The sequence below is a fragment of the Varroa destructor genome, unplaced genomic scaffold, assembly GCF_002443255.2.
Source record: "Varroa destructor unplaced genomic scaffold, Vdes_3.0 BEIS01000007.1, whole genome shotgun sequence".
In the NCBI taxonomy this organism is placed as follows: domain Eukaryota; kingdom Metazoa; phylum Arthropoda; class Arachnida; order Mesostigmata; family Varroidae; genus Varroa; species Varroa destructor.
The window spans coordinates 31,357,460-31,375,250 of NW_019211460.1; the positions used below are offsets into that span (position 1 = coordinate 31,357,460).

At 38.6% G+C, this 17,791-nt stretch overlaps 5 protein-coding genes across 14 annotated transcripts in view; 2 read left to right on the forward strand and 3 right to left on the reverse strand.

Moving 5' to 3' along the window:
* Positions 1–4,082, reverse strand: part of MagR (Iron-sulfur cluster assembly 1 homolog MagR) — an 18,202-nt gene extending 14,120 nt beyond the window's left edge. For 2 of the 6 annotated variants that reach the window (XM_086975485.1, XM_086975484.1), the window contains exons 1-4: positions 3,791–4,082; positions 3,158–3,287; positions 2,739–2,876; positions 2,195–2,394 (exon numbers count right to left, since the gene is read on the reverse strand). In XM_086975485.1, coding sequence (XP_086831611.1) covers positions 2,242–2,394; positions 2,739–2,876; positions 3,158–3,286 — 420 coding nt within the window. In that variant the 5' untranslated portion in view covers position 3,287; positions 3,791–4,082 and the 3' untranslated portion in view covers positions 2,195–2,241. Of the gene's footprint in view, positions 1–1,871; positions 2,395–2,738; positions 2,877–3,157; positions 3,288–3,490; positions 3,714–3,790 lie in introns of those variants that run through there. The other 4 variants (XM_086975483.1, XM_022813855.2, XM_086975486.1 and 1 more) reach the window with 4 other exon arrangements.
* Positions 1–13,920, forward strand: part of LOC111253810 (fidgetin-like protein 1) — a 17,691-nt gene extending 3,771 nt beyond the window's left edge. Inside the window, exons 7-11 of one of the 2 annotated variants that reach the window (XM_022813837.2) lie at positions 97–233; positions 610–830; positions 1,046–1,209; positions 12,371–12,477; positions 13,342–13,920. In XM_022813837.2, the coding sequence (XP_022669572.1) occupies positions 97–233; positions 610–830; positions 1,046–1,209; positions 12,371–12,477; positions 13,342–13,515 (803 nt within the window). In that variant the 3' untranslated portion in view covers positions 13,516–13,920. Of the gene's footprint in view, positions 1–96; positions 234–609; positions 831–1,045; positions 1,210–4,602; positions 4,742–12,370; positions 12,478–13,341 lie in introns of those variants that run through there. The other variant, XM_086975474.1, reaches the window with a different exon arrangement.
* On the forward strand, positions 4,217–7,159 carry LOC111253812 (coiled-coil domain-containing protein 93-like). The gene is made up of 2 exons (XM_022813842.2): positions 4,217–4,919; positions 5,192–7,159. Exons 1-2 carry the CDS (start codon positions 4,743–4,745, stop codon positions 6,671–6,673), a joined length of 1,659 nt encoding a protein of 552 aa, XP_022669577.1. The 5' UTR covers positions 4,217–4,742; the 3' UTR covers positions 6,674–7,159.
* On the reverse strand, positions 7,504–11,872 carry LOC111253813 (putative acyl-CoA dehydrogenase 6). 2 transcript variants are annotated; one of them, XM_022813845.2, is made up of 8 exons: positions 11,622–11,872; positions 10,559–10,756; positions 10,204–10,363; positions 9,623–9,852; positions 9,112–9,301; positions 8,572–8,702; positions 8,205–8,367; positions 7,504–7,870 (listed from the first exon to the last, which is right to left on the reverse strand). In XM_022813845.2, the coding sequence occupies exons 2-8, from the start codon at positions 10,745–10,747 to the stop codon at positions 7,692–7,694; spliced, it is 1,242 nt and encodes a 413-aa protein (XP_022669580.1). In that variant the 5' UTR covers positions 10,748–10,756; positions 11,622–11,872; the 3' UTR covers positions 7,504–7,691. The 2 variants fall into 2 exon arrangements, with proteins under 2 accessions (XP_022669580.1, XP_022669579.1); XM_022813844.2 differs by having other exon boundaries at positions 11,560–11,872.
* Positions 13,921–13,927: 7 nt separating the features above from the next.
* Positions 13,928–17,791, reverse strand: part of LOC111253811 (endoplasmic reticulum-Golgi intermediate compartment protein 1-like) — a 67,945-nt gene continuing 64,081 nt past the window's right edge. For 2 of the 3 annotated variants that reach the window (XM_022813841.2, XM_086975477.1), the window contains 2 exons: positions 16,191–16,313; positions 13,928–15,777 (listed from right to left, as the gene is read on the reverse strand). In XM_022813841.2, coding sequence (XP_022669576.1) covers positions 15,670–15,777; positions 16,191–16,313 — 231 coding nt within the window. In that variant the 3' untranslated portion in view covers positions 13,928–15,669. The remainder of the gene's footprint in view (positions 15,778–16,190; positions 16,314–17,791) is intronic. The other variant, XR_002674826.2, reaches the window with a different exon arrangement.

A 17,791-nucleotide genomic window follows, 5' to 3' on the forward strand; every position in this document is an offset into this window, starting at 1 on the left:
ATACTGACGTATATGATGATAGCCTAGCCTCATTCAGGACGATATGCTTAATAAAGAGTAAAGCTAAGAAAGAGCTGTCTCTGTCAAACTGGTCAGGTGTTCGTGAACCTCCAAAAGGTCTTCTTCTGTTTGGACCTCCTGGAACAGGCAAAACGTTAATCGGAAAATGTATAGCAGCTCAGGCCAACGCCACGTTCTTCTCAATTTCGGCTTCATCGCTCACTTCTAAATGGGTCTGTATTTAGGTCTGGTTTGCATTTTTTCTAAACCGAAGATCCTCCTCAAGAAAATCTGATTTTTGTCACCTGTACATTTAAATGTTGTTAGGAACCAACTCGAAATTGTGAATTATATTTAGTGTGTAATTATATTAACTATCACGCGGTTTATATTTCTCTACAATTTTATAATACATGTTACTCTTTATGGTCTTTATATTAGACTTAATCTCTCCATTTAATGGAATTCGTTAAATGGTTATCAACAGTCTCTCCACAGGCGTTACATGAAAATTATTTGTACTCACTTGTGATCTTCTCGGAGACTCGCTAAGACTTAAGAAATATTTAATGAACATTTTGCAAATATTTTTTTCTTGATTATATTTAGGTTGGTGACGGGGAAAAGTTAGTCCGTACACTTTTTGCTGTGGCACGGGTTCATCAACCATCGGTTGTCTTCGTCGACGAAATAGATTCTCTTCTCTCACAGAGGTCATCAAGTGAACATGAATCTTCCCGGAAGATAAAAACGGAGTTCCTTGTTCAGATGGATGGAGCTCATACACATAAGGAAACTAACCGAGTACTCATTATTGGGGCGACTAACAGGTAAGATAAATGCTAAATTTCACCTCAAAGAATTCCTCTCTGAATTCCCTTTCGTAGACGCACTTAATTGCTCTACGGCGGCTGGACATTAATAGAACTAAAATAATCTTCAAGGGCTATCAAGCCCTAAACGTCTATTCTAACATTTCACTGTATAGTAAAATGCATCTGCGCATAAGCTTCGATATGGGTCATTTTATAATGTGTTTACACAGACCGCAAGAACTCGACGAAGCCGCACGACGACGTATGGTAAAACGTATCTACATCCCTCTACCGACTACGAAAGCGCGCCGACTTATCGCGCAAAAATTGCTTTCAAGCATCGATCATTCAATAAACGACGCCGAGCTAGACGTTATTGCACAGCGGACAAACGGTACGTTCGTAATTTTAATTTTTAATTAGAGTCAGCCGGAGCACTAATCACATGATGAATAGAATTTGTATACTTAATAATATTAAAGTCTAGTACAAGTTTAAATTGCGAACCGTAAATACTAACCATTTTAAAATAATATTTTATAATATATATAATAATAAAAACAATTAAATAAATAATAACCGTAACGAAACATCTTAGTTCTACTTCTACATATATATATATCCATACATTGTTCTCTATCATGTTGAGCGTTTACGTAGATTTTTAATTTATCTAACTCTGTGAAAGCTCTCCAGTAAATCATTTTAGATGGATGCACAATACTGCCGTATATCCATAATGGTCAGAACAAATATTATCATTAACTAAGTGAATGGCAACAAATTAAAACTGCAACTAACTCAGGCTTTACCACCCATCATAAATTCAAATATATCTATCATAAATCTAGACTTATCATAAATCAAAAATATTTATTATAAATATTATAAAAAAGATTTAGAAAAGACAATTGTGACCTACCATCCAACTCCTTAAGTACTGTTTAGGTATATAAATGCTATTGTAAAACCTATTATAAAAAGCAATATGCAAAAAAATGATTTCTAAAATTATCAGTTAATTTACCACCACCATTTACGTTTGAAAAGTCATAATTTCCGAATATTTTTTTAATATTTATGTACAGTGAAGTACATTCACAGAAAGTTAATTTTTCAAGGCATTACTTTAATAACGTGACTATACTACCTTTCCATTGGGGCGTCGTAAATTAATGAATGTACATATCGTGCCACCCCAAATATTTCTAAGGAGATTGTAGCGTTTTACTAAAATGACTCAGCAAAACGATCACAGGAAAGCAAGCGTCCTTTGTGTTACATCCGCATATATAAGTACACACACGCACGTACAGAGGTTTCACTTTAAAATTTTCCCTTTCCACGTCAAATGTTTGACCTGTCGCAAACAAACTTACTCAATATAACGCACTGAGCTTCGAGGATATTCTATGCCGCTAGTGTTCTAGACCGTAAAACTCTCGCCACAACCACAGGTGCCTTTAGCATTAGGATTGTGGAAGATGAACTCTGACGCGATTTTACTTTCGACAAAGTCCATTTCGGTGCCCAGAAGTGATAGCTGCGCTCTGGCATCAATCAAGATACGCACGCCGTCCTAGAAAATTACAAATAAACAAAGGAAGCTCGCTTGTCCTAGAGAGTTCAACGATTTCGGTTGAGCTATACAGTAAGTGATCTACGTTGACATTAGGTTTTTTTTTTTTGACTCAGTTACACTCCATGCTACCGCATCTTATTTTCCTTTAATACTACTTTACTGAAAAACAGCTGTTCACGTTACACTGTCGAATTTACGAAGTTAGGGGGCAAGCAGCCTTTCCTTGACAAACATCTGAGCAACAAATTTAATTTATACATTACTCTAGGAAAACGAATCCCCTCCATTATTACGCGTTGCAAGCATCTTTAACTTATAAAGAAACGAGCAAAAAAGAATACCTGTTTAACTTCCTCATCGAATTTTGCCTTCTGTTTCGCAAATTCTATGACGTAGCTCATCCCACTGCATCCACGTTGTTTGAGACCAATTTTTAGCCCAATGGCATCCGGTTCTTTGGCTAGCAACTCCTGTGATAACTCCATTGTTAATAATTATATGCACAAAATATATTACCTCAAGTAGAATTTTGTATTTGTATATATCAGTTAGTTCCAGATATCTTTTCAGCTCTTAATTCAGTTACCATTGGTAATATACCCTTGAATGCTAATGAATGTTTAATGACTAGAAAAAATCATTTGAAGTATATTATTACAATGGTACAAAATTAAAAAAAACAAAACCAGAAAATTATTGGCTAGCCCATTCATTCGAAGCAGTTGACTATTATCTTTTTTGTACAAGTCTATGTCTTCACCTTAACACGGCTGACAGCCGCTGGTGTCAACGTAAGGGCGGCTCGAGTTGGTCGTAATGGCTTTGAGGTCGGCCGAATCGAAGTTGTGATTTTCACACTGGCGCGCAGAAGTGCACCCAGGCGTGGCATTCTATATCAAACAAATAATTGAAAAAAAAATGCAACATTCGAAATGTAGCATTTTCCCACACTATAGGCTACTTCGAATGATCAGTAACTATCACGCATTACACAAAACATTGTAGCAGCATATAATCATCCATTAGAAAAGAGTGGTTCATTCAACTCGTCACAATTCTAGGACGATACTTTTTTGAAGTTAATATTACCGACCGTCGTAAACCAAATGCTGGATTTGTAAATATCAGGCCTTGGCACTACTATCAGGGTAAAAAGACCTCAGGCAGGTATCACCTGTACATAACGTAACTGTCTGACGAAACGATGTAAATACAGTCATTACGCAGCCAGTAATGGCTTTCAAATAGACGGTGTCTGCACCACAGCTCCGTGCGCGAAGCGTGCAAAGGAGCGTCGAAGACACCCTACAGTACATTAGGAACTAACTCAAAACACTGCCCGGATTCCGCGAGGATAAATTATTCCTAAAAACTTTTTCTTTCCTAAACCAACCTTTTTGCAGAATGAATCCTTGGATGCAAAAACAAATCACTTTAATTATGCGTGACACATTTAAATTATGAATTTTTCCATCCCGATTTTAAAAAGTCTAATGACGACGGGTCACTTTACGTTGAGTCTAGAGCTTAATGCTGTTTAATTCTAGAACGAGCTGACGGCAAGCAAAGATCAGTGTTGTGATGAGATGGAAAGCATTCATCCATTCAATAAAGGATTTTCGAGCGTAACGCAGCTAATACTTTGAAATTTTATGTATACAAATTCTCGAAGACTCAATTGTTTAGCAAAAAGTCTTACAAATTTCTTGTCAAATATACATATAATGACAACCCTAGTTTGACCTGTTTATTTTTTGTTTACGTTCTTTTTCTGTATTTGATGAGAAAGGGTTGAATTACCTAAACAGGTGCCATTTCGATCTCATTGTGTTTGGCAACTCCTATCACCTAGAGAATCCGCAACCGTTTTCAACTCCCACTATATTATTAGATTAGATAAACGACCAACAACACATCTGTTTCTTCTACTAGACGTTCTTATCAAATAAAAATTAAAAATTCCATTACCTTCTATAGATGCGTACGCTAGAGTTGAGCTTGTGACTTAATTTTTGTTTCGAACTGAGCAACGTAATGCAATAGTGGTTTCGCCCTTCATCGTAACATTTACTGATTAAATATACTCATAAATACGTTAAAAACAAGGTATAATGCATCTCCCAAAGAGAAGACACCTTTTTTATTGTTAGTCTTCTTCCAAAAATTTTTTGAGTGTTTATCTAGTGAAAAGATTAGCTTTTTTAGTTGATTGCGCCAAGATGGAAGTCATCAGGACGGAGGAAGTAACTCAGCAATGTTGAGACAACAGAGATTAATGTGCAGAACCTGACTGCGCAATCATATACTGATGAATGTGAAGTTTAACTACTGAAGTGCAATACACAATGTCTGTAACAAGTGGAGGTCCAATCCCAGGGCCGAATTTTCGTGAAGACGAACTGCAAGCGGAGCGCGGCGAGGAAATTGTGCAACTTCTCTTAGCTGCAGGTTATTTTCGAGCGCGAATCAAAGGGCTATCACTGTTCGACAAAATCGTTGGTGGGCTCGTCTGGTGCATTCAGGTGAGTAGAGCGTCGAAAAATGATAGTGAACTATTCAAAAGTGGTAGATCTACTCAGTTATACCAAGCAAAGAATATGCTAGCATAGCAAGCTAACTTTAATAAGCACGTGATAACCCTAACGGATCCGTTTAGCTATTTTCTAGTAGTAAAAGTACTCGTATTAGTATTTAAAATATACCCGTTGTTGTTAATCATATAAGTGCGTATTAGGGCCCGCATATTTGGTTTATTAAATAGATACAATCAGTGACTCATCTGTGCAAATTCTAGGTGTGTGCAATGGATATCGAAGTCGAGCTTTTGTTCAATGAGAACTGGAATATTGGCACGAAGATTGCACTAACAGAGAAAATTGTACGTGCACTGAAAGCACTTCAGTGTCCGCACCCAATTGAGCCGCATCAGATTCAGGGAAGCGATCATATCCACGTATTTCCTGTGGTCCAATGGCTTGTCAAGCGTGCTCTCGAAACGCGTGAGCAAAACGCACAGTATTATGCGCGCTTCGCGCAATACCAGCTTGAAAAAAACTATGGAGTTTCACCCGGAAGTCGGCCTAAATCAGTGGAGGTATATAGACCGGTTCGAGCTTATCGGCATAATGCACCCAACAGTCTTAGTCGCGAACTATTACTCGATGCTGTGCTGCTCGAGTATTCGCAGAAAGGTGCAGCCAGTGTACATGATGAGGAGCGGAGCTCAGCTATTGTTGGTGATATGAGATCCGTCGAGTTAGCGGATGGAACTACCAGTGGTGTCGAAGGCGGTAACGAAAAAATGAAAGAGCTTGTAGAACGACGTCAGAACGAAATTGCCGAAGGAGTAAACGAATGGCGAGAACTCCGCGGTAACGAAGAGGACGAAATGGAAAAACGGAAGCATAGAGTTATTAAAGAGATCGGTTGGCGGGAACGGCGGCTGGAAGATCTGCGGGAAAAGGTACGAGAACGCCGTGAAGATGTTAAAACCGCTCGTCGAAAAATCAAAGAGGCCCGAGAAGAGGCCGAACGAATGAGAGCGTTAAAGGAAAAAGAAGATCAAGAGGAAGTGTTTCCCGGAGTCTGTGAACTTCTCCAGGTTCTAGATGAGATGAAAAAGCAGGAAGGCGAATTTAAGAGGGAATGCCGACGAGAACTGGAAAGACTACAGCAGATGGTTGCAGAAGAACAACGCCAGGGCGACAACGGCATCAGCGAGTCGCAGGCGCGCGACGAGAAAGTTGAGGAGGAGTTTGCACAGGTGTCCCAAATGAAAGTGAAAATTGCCAAGCTCAACAGGCAAGTGGGGAAACTGCAGCGCACCATTGATCAAATTCCCACGCGCTCTGAGCTCGGCCAGTTTCAGAGGCGGTTTTTGGAACTACATCAGCAGGTGGCCGATGTGCATAGGGAAACGAAACAGTACTACACGATGTTTAACACAATGAGCGACTTGTGTGCCTATCTCGAAAAAGAGATAGGGCTACTCAACTCTATTCAGGATAACTTCTCACAGGCCATGGACTCGTCTACAAGTAGGGAGATGTTCCTGAGTCAAGTCGAAGCCTCAGTTCAGGGTATTCGACAGAATCGAGTTAAAACAGAAAAGCGCCGACACGAGGCTAAAATGGAACGTGATAAACTACAGTATGAATATCTTCGATTGGTGGAGAAGCAACGGTTGTACGTAAAAATGGTTGCAGATTTCAAAGAGGAGCTTAGACGGAACCAAGCACTCATGGCTTTGAAAAGTCAGCAGTCATCTACCGAATAAATAAATTAGCGATTTCAGCAATTAGAGTAGTCGTTGTACTTGAAAGCAAGCATTTACAAGCATAAATCAGACTTAAATTAATCGTGACAAGTTATGGGGTACTTTCATTTCCATGGATTAGCAAGCAGTAAACTATCTTCGTAAGCTATTTTAATTTGAAATTTGTGTCTATAAAAAATAAATTAGTGGCCGTTGGTATGTTGAACACTGCAACTGAGCAGTTTTGACAGTAGGGTGAGAAAAATTTAAAAAAACAATTGAGTGAGCAAAATATAGTTAATTCACATATAAACATTAATGCTTGGTCAAAATAGTACACAATACTGAAGAATTCACAAGCCAAACAAAAGCATGTGTGCGTCGCGTACTAGTCAGCATGATTCTGTGTGTTATGTAAAATGATGATGTGGAATATCCACTTAAATAATTAGCGTAGATTTTACACTTAAATAAATAGAAAAAAAAAAGAAGGATATCAGTGTTTAATACGGAATTATCTTTATTCAGAAAAAGTAACATATATATATATATATATATATATATATATATATATATATATATATATATATATATCATTCACGCTGGCTTTCATAAAAAGGTTGTGTTCTTCAAATATTTACTATGTTTTAGCAAACAGATTTGATTGCTGACGAAGTAAGTGTAAATAGTGGATTTTTCCTATTCAGAGCACATCTATATTCTATATAGCTGTTAATTTCACCGACGATTAAAGCGTCTTCACTAACAGTGGTAAATTTTAGCACCTCGATGCTTTCTCTTTTTTTACCTAAACGTTATTGACTGCGGTCGGCAAAAATACACACTGCAAATACACAGCAGCACCGATATATGATTTTTAATTCAAAGCAATACACGATTGCATTACTATTGTGTGCTTCTATGGGAAGTGTCTATCAAGTGCAGAATATTATCACAGTATGCGTTTAGTAAATAATATCGTCGTCGTATGTCGAAGGTTGCGACTCAATACTTTAGCTAATGCTGTCTATAGAAAATATTAGTCCTTGCATGTACCCATGAATTTGGTGATAATGTAGAGCATAATTTCGTCAGCTCCTCCAGCAATTGATAGCAAACGTGAGTCTCTCCATGCACGTGAAATAGACATTTCGTGAGTGTAACCCATTCCTCCATGGAACTGGAGGCACGCATCTGTGACGGCTCGTGCTGTCCGAGCTGCAGAATGACGAGACAATGTTTTGATTAGAGATGATTAAATACGAGTTTCGAAAACACAACTGACATTTCTAAATTTAGAATATTACGTCCCCATTACGTAATCACCGTTAAGCTTAGACTAGATAGCAAAGCACCTATACCCGATGTATCGTTGGTTTAGCTACTCATAGGGCATTGCTTTTCGCTTTGAAATGAATTGGTTTTTATACTTGTGAACTGCTAGTAAGGTGAACTTTAAAGTTCATACACATTGCCCAGTTTTGCCGTGCCAAGGTGCCAATCGAAATAAGAAAAATTATTTTGATTTTAGGCTAATTGTATTTTGACTGACCGGCTTTAAGTTTGGCCATTGAGGCAAGTAGCGTCGTGTCTTCGCCTTCGACCATTTTTTCTACTGCTCGATAGCAAATAGAGCGGACTGCTTCGATTTCAGTTTTAAGTTCAGCCAGAACGAACTGGATGTGCTGTTTATCAAGTAAGGTGCCTTTAAATGCCTGGAATCATATAGTCAAAAAAGGAAACATAAAAAAAAATTGCGATAAATCTATTCGAGCAAAAACAAAAACTTGAACAAAATATTATTCTTCAGGATGTCAAAAAACCTAAAATGATTAGCTATATTGTATTTTATATTACTGTTCTATTGTTAAAAACTAGCAAGGATAGAAATTTTCTAAAATTGAAACTGGCGAATGTACCTTTCGATTCCGGAGGTACTCGATCGTTTCTTCAAGGACCAAATCCATAGAACTTGGCACAAGGAGAGCTGCCGCAAGTCGCTCATCTTGAAACTGCATCATTTGATAGAGAAAACCTTTGCCTTCCTCACCTGAAATATCAGGACAAAGCGTATTTCATATTCCGGTACCTGCCTATGTTCTGCGTACATATATTGCCTTTACAGAGAAAGAGAGGCCAAATTGCGTCTTTTTTTGTTACCCCTATGAGAGGAAGATACGCCTGCAGACATGCTAAACACGTTTCGGATACGTATATGGTTGGGTTCATCTCTTGCCATCCTAAGATACTGTAAAAAGGGATTGCTAAAACCCTTAGAATCGTTATTATTATCGTTTTTTTTCCAGGACCGCATTTTGATTATTTAGAATCAATATGCCTGCTCAAGCTGGCGCTATTTCATAACGCTAGAAAAAGAAAAACACATGTGTTATTCAAACTAAGACGTACTTATAAGCTGCAAAGCAAGTAACAGCTAATAAAGGGTGAATGTTGCGTACCGATAATATTAGATGCTGGGACGCGAACGTCCTCAAAGAAGATTTGAGCTGTATCCGAACTCCAATGGCCAATTTTTTTTATATTTTTAGCAACAGTGATGCCCTCTAGGTTCATAGGAACGCAAATGAGCGATTTATTTTTGTGCGGCGCTCCCTCGCGTGTGTTAGCCAACATGCACATCCAATCAGCCTAAAAATGAGACACAGATATCTTCAGAGGAAAGAGTAACGGAGTCGATAACGACTCGTTATGTGTCTTGGCATGCTCAAACGGCATGTATATATTTTTACGGTTGTGACTTCGCGTGCAATAATGTATGTCAATATTACCTTTTTTTCTAATGCTAACTAAAACCCTATTTAGTCTGTTGAAACAGCTCGGCGCTGTAAAAAGTAGAAGTTACATCCAATACTTTAAAGGTATGGTCCGCAAGGTATAAGTGAAATACCACTTTTATATGCTGGGATGAAATTTTGCTATCGAGCAGAATAGATACCAAAAATAGCTTGCCTGCGCTCCGTTCGTGATCCACATTTTCGTTCCATTAATAATGATATCATCTCCTTTTTTTACGGCCGTTGTTTTGAGACCGGTCACGTCACTGCCTGCATCCGGTTCGCTGACACCCACACAGCCAAGCATGTCCCCCGAAATTGAGGGAGCCAGAAATTGTTTTTTCAGTTCATCCGAACCAAATCGTATAAGGGCTGGTGTACACATATCCGTGTGTACTGATACACCTGCGAAGACAAGTTCTAATTGTAGTAATTGCGCGAATTCGAGAACAAGGACTTCATTTTAGTAATAAATAGCTTCGAGCATCTTTACCTGTTTCAAGGGAAAGCGGATTTAAATCCACCCATTGTAGCTACAAGTGCATATTATTATTATTGTTGTTATTATTACAAGAACTATACAACAAGAAGCCAAAACAGTCAAATGCGTTTTTTATTGCCCATGACTTGATGACGTGCCGTATAAATATCTTATCAAGAAATGGTACGATACAAAAAATGCAATAAAGCTATTATCTTAAGCCTGCTGCTGATGACTTTTACTATTTTGTTATAAGATAATAACCGGAGCCTTACCACTAACTACACCGCCAGCCCTGCACATGCCGAGTTCCTCCAGAAACGGCACGTTGTAACTGTAGTCAAGTCCAAGCCCCCCATATTCTGTGGGCTTTGTAATGCCCAAAGCACCGATACTGGCTAGTTTCTTCAGAACAAATTTTTTATCATACATACCCTATAATATAAAAATAAAAAATTAACTGGAGGAAGCTATATTGCATTTCCTTTTGCTTGATTACTTATAAAAACGCATGATGATTAATATATATGAATCACATCATAGCTTTGCTTGGTGCTGTGAAGCCTCAACGACAGTAGCGGATGTAAAGGGGCTTAGATTGAACCGAGCGATAAGCTTGCTGGTCTATACCTTTTCCTCCCACTCATCAAGGCGTGGATTAATTTCATTTTCTACCACTTTTCTAACTGAGTCTCTCAATTGTTCGTGTTCATTTGTCGCAAACGATAAGTATCGAGCTCCAATTTCGATGGTAGCCGTGTTCTGCGCTCCATAGCTCCATAGCTGCCTAGCGACAGTGCGACATGACAAAGCCAGCATTGCGTCGACCTAATGAGAAAGAGAAATAACAGATATATTAATTATTAAATGGCAAATTAGACGCATGGAAATAACACATTCTAATAAATATGAATTTATTACCGATTTTGTCGTTAATTTTCTGCTGATGGTAGCATCTGACAACATCTTTGCTCTTACAGTAATACCGCGGTGATCGCAGATGTACGAACGCAGCAATAATTTTTAAAATGCAATGCACTGAACTCAAAACTTGTCTTTGTATCCTGTTAGTAACAATTTTATTCTGGCTAACAGAATAACTAGCTTAACTCTGTTTCGTCCACATGTATCTTCATATACCTTATTTATGAATGTTCCAAAATAAAATCTGATCCTTATACAGCGAAATGCAGTGAAACAAAAACGGAAGAAACAACAAAAAAAAAATAATAAATCTGTCATACTTTCATTACAAGACTCAAAGTTTAATTCCCCTATTAACGGAATATTTCAAATTTGAAAAGAAACTTCATTCGTGCATGGACCTATTGTTGTAACGAAGGAATAAATTTTCAGAGGCCAAACTTAAAGCTTGTATATATATATATATATATATATATATATATATATATATATAATTTTCTCTCTCCTTGTTATGTCAACATCACTCTCTCGTTTTCCATTGTTTTTCGCCATCTCACAAGACGCTTCACGAAGTTGCAATAACTTCTTTTCGACTAATTTCTTGTATGGGCTTATGTAAAACTGACAGCTACAACTGAGCTTAACGTGCTACATATGTCATACTCAAAGAATAACGTCGATTTCCACTTCGTAGGAGTAATACTTACCTAGCTAATGAATAACGAACACACACAGAGAGATAGAAGGAATTAAACAACTCTTTGCTTACGTCGTCACCTCCTTATAGCCTTGAGTACAATGCTTCCTTAATTATAAGTAGCTTAACTATAACTTGTATTCTGTTTCTTGTAGCACTTTTTACTTGTATTGCTTTTTGGGTAGTAACACGAATCTTAGAAGGCCAATATCCCGCTAGTTCCGTCCTCTAGTTAATTTCAGTATTCTCACTTTGACTATCGAAAGTTTATTTGCACGTTGTTGTATACGCAACCGACATCAGCTGACAGCGTCGCTAAAATTCCTCCGCTTCTATGACGTCTTTCGCCCTATTTACCCTTTCCCGCAACGCTGCTATCGCTGCCGATTGTTGAGCCAATTGCACTAGTCAAGCATAGTGATTGTCATTCTTTGTACGACCATGCGAACGTTTGAGACAAGTTTTACTGGCTTCGAGAACTGAGTTTTTCATGATATGAGGTTGGAACCTCTGGAAATTGACTACGGACATCAATGCTAGCAAGAAAACTAAGGATGTCTGGAGGTGATTGACACACTCATTATAAAATACCTCTGTATATGAAACGGGATATTTTTATCATTCATCCAAGACTTTTTAAGAACAACAACGATTTGATATACTATCGCGTACAATACAAACTAGAAATATGAATATCCTAAAACCTTGAAAATAGTGCATGAAATAAGTACCGGTAATTTCTATATTGATACGTTTGAAGAAGCTGTCTATCCGAATATATGTATTTACCAAAGTAACAGGCAGAAATTGTTCATTCACAGGGTACTCGGGTGCTGATGTCGATAACCTCTGCCGCGAAGCAGCTATGATGCCCGTTCGACAGCTGCACGACGATTCTTCTGACCTCAGTTCACTCACCTTAGATAACGTAACACAAGCTATGTCCATACTTCCTCATGATTTATTCCTTTACCCTGATCTTCATCCAGTAAAAAACGAATTCATTTCGGCACTCTTATTTTATCAATCTGTTTCTGGGAAGGCTTTGTAGAAGCAAGACTTCAAGCTGCTGAAAAAGTTCAGTTGAGCAGAAGTTTCCATATAATGAAACTTCATGCATATACAATACTGGGCAGTTCATGCTTACGACCTGGGACTAGAGCAAAACGGTAGATTCATGTGCTTTTAGTTGCTCTAGCGTTTTCGCCATAATGAGTGAATTTATCCCAAAATTCATGTTAACTCGCACTCTGTAAACACAACTTGTGGAAATGGCGTACGTGTATTTGCAGATACTTCCTGCGATCTTCTAAACGGTACAGATTTTGCATGCGCTGGCTTGTCTGGCCATGCGTTCTATAATTTATAATGAATACATTATAAATTTATTTTAAAAAGCAGGAATCCTTTCTGACACAGGTATATATCTCTACAATTAGAATACTAATTGTAGAGATATATACCTGTGTCAGAAAGGATTCCTGCTTTTTAAAATCCAGTTTAAATTTCATTGTTCATTATTTAACTACATATCAATTTTTGAGGTTACCCCTGGGTCGGATAAATGAATTAGAACCTTTACTGCAGCTTTGAAGTATCTCAGCGAAGTTTTCTTTGAGAGAATAGATAGCAGGACAATTAAAAGATCAGTTTTCTCAATTAGCGCTGCAGAAAACGGATCGTGCTGTTTCAGTCGAACGATTTTCTCCGAAATGGCTATCTAGAATAACAGATACGTATAAAGACTGGTTGTTTAGTTCCTGAAATTAAAGATTCACATTGTTATCTACAGATTCGTCCCGTTGTACTAGGCGACTTCTTGGCGGCTCTTCGGATTATACGGCCATCAGTGAGTGAGTCCTGTCTCGCCGATTACGAGAAATGGAACCAGCAGTTTGGTTGTTGCGTTTACACTGAAGAATCGAACGACCCCGGGAATAGCGCAGAACCTGTTACCGACAGCTAAGCCGCCGACCCACCAGTCTTCGCATAGTATGGCACTTATGTTAGATGGGATTCTAGCAGGATACCGGATTCCATAACATGCTTAGATATTTGTACGCGACTGGTTCTGGCTGTATATCCTCTTGCAGAGCTAAACTTCTCTTGACTACATCGTTGCTCAGATTAGCTCGCGGATCGGTAATAGCACCTATCCATTGCAACCTATTTCGCTACAGAAGCTTACTTATGGCATGGCACAATGGGTCTGAGAAATCAATAGAAAATTGATTTTTTATGAAATCTTCATAAATGCATACGTCGCTGTTAAGGCTTTTTCTGGTGAATTACAAATTACATAACTTAGTCTTATCTCAATGGAAAGACGACCGCAGGGCTAATAAATCTATGATGGAAATAAGAGGCCGAACTGTGTGTCCCTGTTTGTCTAAATTCTCTTTTATTACTTAAATACCTTGTTCATAAAGTATATACGTTCACACAGCTTACCCCCAACACGTGTATTTATAAACTAGGTGAAATAAAAATGGTGCCCCCTCCCCCCCGGGTGGGTCACGGGCCGTCGCGAAAGGTTCCGTGGGTTCATGTTGGGTATTAACCGCTTTTAATCTGCCTCAATCGTCGCCATTTGAACGGGGAACCGCTACTCGTTCGTTAGGTATCTAGTTTATTTTAGTAGTAGCCTTTCGATATTAGGTATTTCCATTTTTGTGTGTTTCGTCGTATTTCTGTTTGTTTAAACCAAACAGGTCCATATATAAAATCGTGTATCTGTGCGCCTAATGATATTGTAATAATTAACATCATTAGGCGCACAGATACTTTTCTTGTTTCACTACATTGGCGGGCAGCATGGACATGACATTATAAGGCGAAGTTGTCTGTTCTCTGGCTTCCTCTCCCGCTCGGTCCTCCTCCCCTTGCTCTGTTCCTTCCTGTCTGGCTGTCTAGCTCTTCCTCTGTACAATTGGTTCCAATACTCGTAATACTTTTCTAGTGGATTTACGGGAGCATATATCTTTGTTTTTGTGCTTTGTTCCCTTTCCCTTAGTTCTTCTATTCTGTTACGCCTGAAAATACAAGTGCGTCGTACATTCTAAATGACATACTCAAGTGTGTCAGTGAGACAGGTAGATTCAGTCTCACCGACCGGCTCCTCTGTACGGCCATGGTCTACAAAATGTGTGCTTATAACGATGCATTTTATTTTGGCTCAGATCGTCTTTTATTTATGTAAAGCATAACTCCAGTCGAGTCCCACACGATCCGGTTTTTCCGCTATGACAACCTACTTGCCGTCGTTCCGCCCCCTATTATACAATTCCTGCCTCGCACGCGTAACTAGGAAACGATAAGTGTGCAGCATATCGTGAGCCCGTATCGAATGCACGCAGCTAAAATATTCTATACGTGCGTATCCAGGTACAATAATAAGAAATCTGATCTTGCATGGAAACACATAACACACTGGAATGCATAAGATCCCTCGAAGCCGAGAAGAATAAACATACGTCTTAGAAAACAGATAATCGGTATTATAGTAGAAACGCAGACGACATTTCCACTTTCGGTAGCATCCAGGGATTCTTTGTTTCATTATTAGACCACTTCATATATCTAGGCGTCCTGGCATTCGTCATTGGTTAATTTTCCTATAACACGAATATTATTAACATGAGTCATTTGTGTATAATAAACGAAATATATGAAAAATGACCTTCCTATTAGGGTTATGGAGGAAATTGCTTTGATTTGATGTTTTTGTCTATTGTCTTCAGAGGGATTTAAATTCCTCATGCATATATAGATATATATATATGTTCGTGTGTGTAGTTGTATGCCTGAAACGGAAAATGTATGTCATAACCGAACCATATATATTATAACTATGTCCACAGCTAAACGCGCAAATTATGAGATACTTGTATAAAATCATATTTTTTTTTCGAAAGAGTCAACACAAATTAATAGTTTAGTATGTTTCGTCGATACACTTTAGCTAGAGTCGCGTATCTGTAGAAGGCAGCAATGAAATGTTCTGCTTATTCTTATGATGTGGTCGTTTTTTCTGTCATTTTCCGTAGAACCTGTTAGTAGGTATGATCACAGGGGTAGGTTCCGTGCTCTATTCGAATCGATTTTTATCTGAAGATGATGCTCAGCTTAGCTTGCCCATCTCGAATTTACGAAACACTTCGCTGGCCGTATAGAAAATTGAGTTCAGGATACCAACGACAGTGAAAGTTCCGCCGACAATTGCACAACCCTGTCGTAACGATCCGCAGGAACATCGCCAGAGTAACATAGGCAAAGAAGGCAAAAGCAAGAGCAAAATGTTAATGCTGCATCTTAATTGTATCTTTGTCACAACCTGGTAAATTAAGCAGTAAAATTATTCAAAATGGACAAATGAAACGTTCGGGTCAGAATCAAACCGAGGAAGCTTACTTAGTAAAAATGAATTTAGAAATAGCTACGGCACGATAATAAATCGAAAATATAAAAACGAAGGAATCGTTGAATTGAAGGGGATTTTTGGTATGCATGATTTATACTGTATGACAAAAAAAACTTGTCGACTTCTATCGATTTCCCTAGAAGAAGCAAGTTGAGCCTAAATCGAATATTCGAGTCGTTTTTAAAAAACAAGTATATAGGTATTGTTTTCTCTCAACTCACGTTCGTCAAGAAGCTGTACAAAGGCTGCCCTCTTCGATGATAGCGGACGGTGATTGGACTTAAATCATATTTGAACCAGATAGCCGGGATGATACGACCCGTGATTGACATGGTTAGGTAACTCTGAAAAACGAGCCAAGTAAAGGCACAGAAATTATTATATTATTTATTATATATAGGTACAGATAAAATGATTCAGCAAGCAGCTACAAAGCACGACATTTCTTATAAGGCGGCATTAAGGGTTGTACCATTTATATAAAGACTGCAAAGCATAACTGAAGATATATGAATACTTTTTGTATTCGCTCCATAATAGTCATTTCTGAATGAGCTTTTTTAATGATAGTCGATTCCTAGTCGAAACGAAGTTGTCCCTCCAACGTGATGAACTCAGCTGAGAAATCCGCTACGGCCAATTCGAGTCTTCGATTGATCCGAACTTGATTTCGGCACATAGTCTCCAATATAGTTAACCAATAACTTTAAGCTGAAGATATCTGCATTAGTACATCGGTTGTATCCTCTATACAGAACGTATCTTGTCCTAGCACATCAAAAGGAAAACTACTAGCGTTAATTAACAGCTCACCTGTGCTGTTAATCACTAGACGTCGCTTTTTTCCTCCCCATTAGGACTGCTGCGTATATCATCGAGCGTATCTTACAACGACGGTCACAGAGATATAATGATTCTACCATTCATGAATGCCATACTTTATATTTGAGTGAGTATCTGTTTGTCTAGTATGCTTTGGTGATCATACGATGGCCCATTAAACAGAACGCGTCATTTTTTTTCGCCTATTCCACAGATACAACTCTCCAGCATTCACACATTTTAACTTGGTCTATGTGATATAATGATAAACTATTACAGAATCACATGGATAGCACAAATTAACTCTGTATCAAATTCATATCCGTACCGGCAGTACTTACGTAATATATATACTCTTGTAAGTGAATTTCCCGCTCACGAGCGGCATATTCTTCATATCATATCGGGGGAGGTGATTCAGCGAATGAAGCCAGGCATGTTTATAGGACAAGATCGGATAGCAGATTGTCGTCCTCGAAATTGTAATTCTACTTCTATACGTTTTTAGTAGTAATAGTTATTAAGTGGACTGACAGGCAGCAGGCTTTCAAAAAGCCCCTTTTTCTTTAGCTGATCTTTATAGGTTGCCTTAGTGGTGACGCTAAAGGGCGGCATTTCCGGGAGGAACACAATCATTACTGCGACGCCCTATCGCGTGGGAGGTGAAGGCTAGATTTCAGCCATGGATTCAAGGCATTCCATCGGTTACCCTTTCTCCATGGTTTCTCACCATTTTGCTTCAGTTTGCTCAGCTAACCAACCAAGTTATTGCAGGCCCTCGTAACTGCTGCCTTGTTCCCATAGAGCCTATTCCCAATTTCCTGCAGTCCTTCTGCTTTCGGCCAACAACCGAAGAAATAAGTCAGCGAATGAAACCCGTTAAGCTTGCTGGCCTCGAAAGTGTACTCAGTGAACAAGGTAGCTATTATTCCCTCTATTCAGCTTCCGTTTGGATATACTATGCGGCATACGATACAACATTATAGGAACGTGCATACTT

Bases quoted from the DNA above. Each gene is read 5' to 3' on its own strand.
- LOC111253813 (XM_022813845.2), bottom strand. From the start codon at position 10,747: ATGCTGGCTTTGTCATGTCGCACTGTCGCTAGGCAGCTATGGAGCTAT. The intron at 9,853-10,203 runs GTAAGGCTCCGG...TTGTCTTCGCAG, and splicing joins GGCTGGCGGTGTAGTTAGTG to GTGTATCAGTACACACGGAT. The intron at 9,302-9,622 runs GCAAGCTATTTT...TCTCATTTTTAG, and splicing joins GGATCACGAACGGAGCGCAG to GCTGATTGGATGTGCATGTT.
- LOC111253812 (XM_022813842.2), top strand. From the start codon at position 4,743: ATGTCTGTAACAAGTGGAGGTCCAATCCCAGGGCCGAATTTTCGTGAA. The intron at 4,920-5,191 runs GTGAGTAGAGCG...TGCAAATTCTAG, and splicing joins GGCTCGTCTGGTGCATTCAG to GTGTGTGCAATGGATATCGA.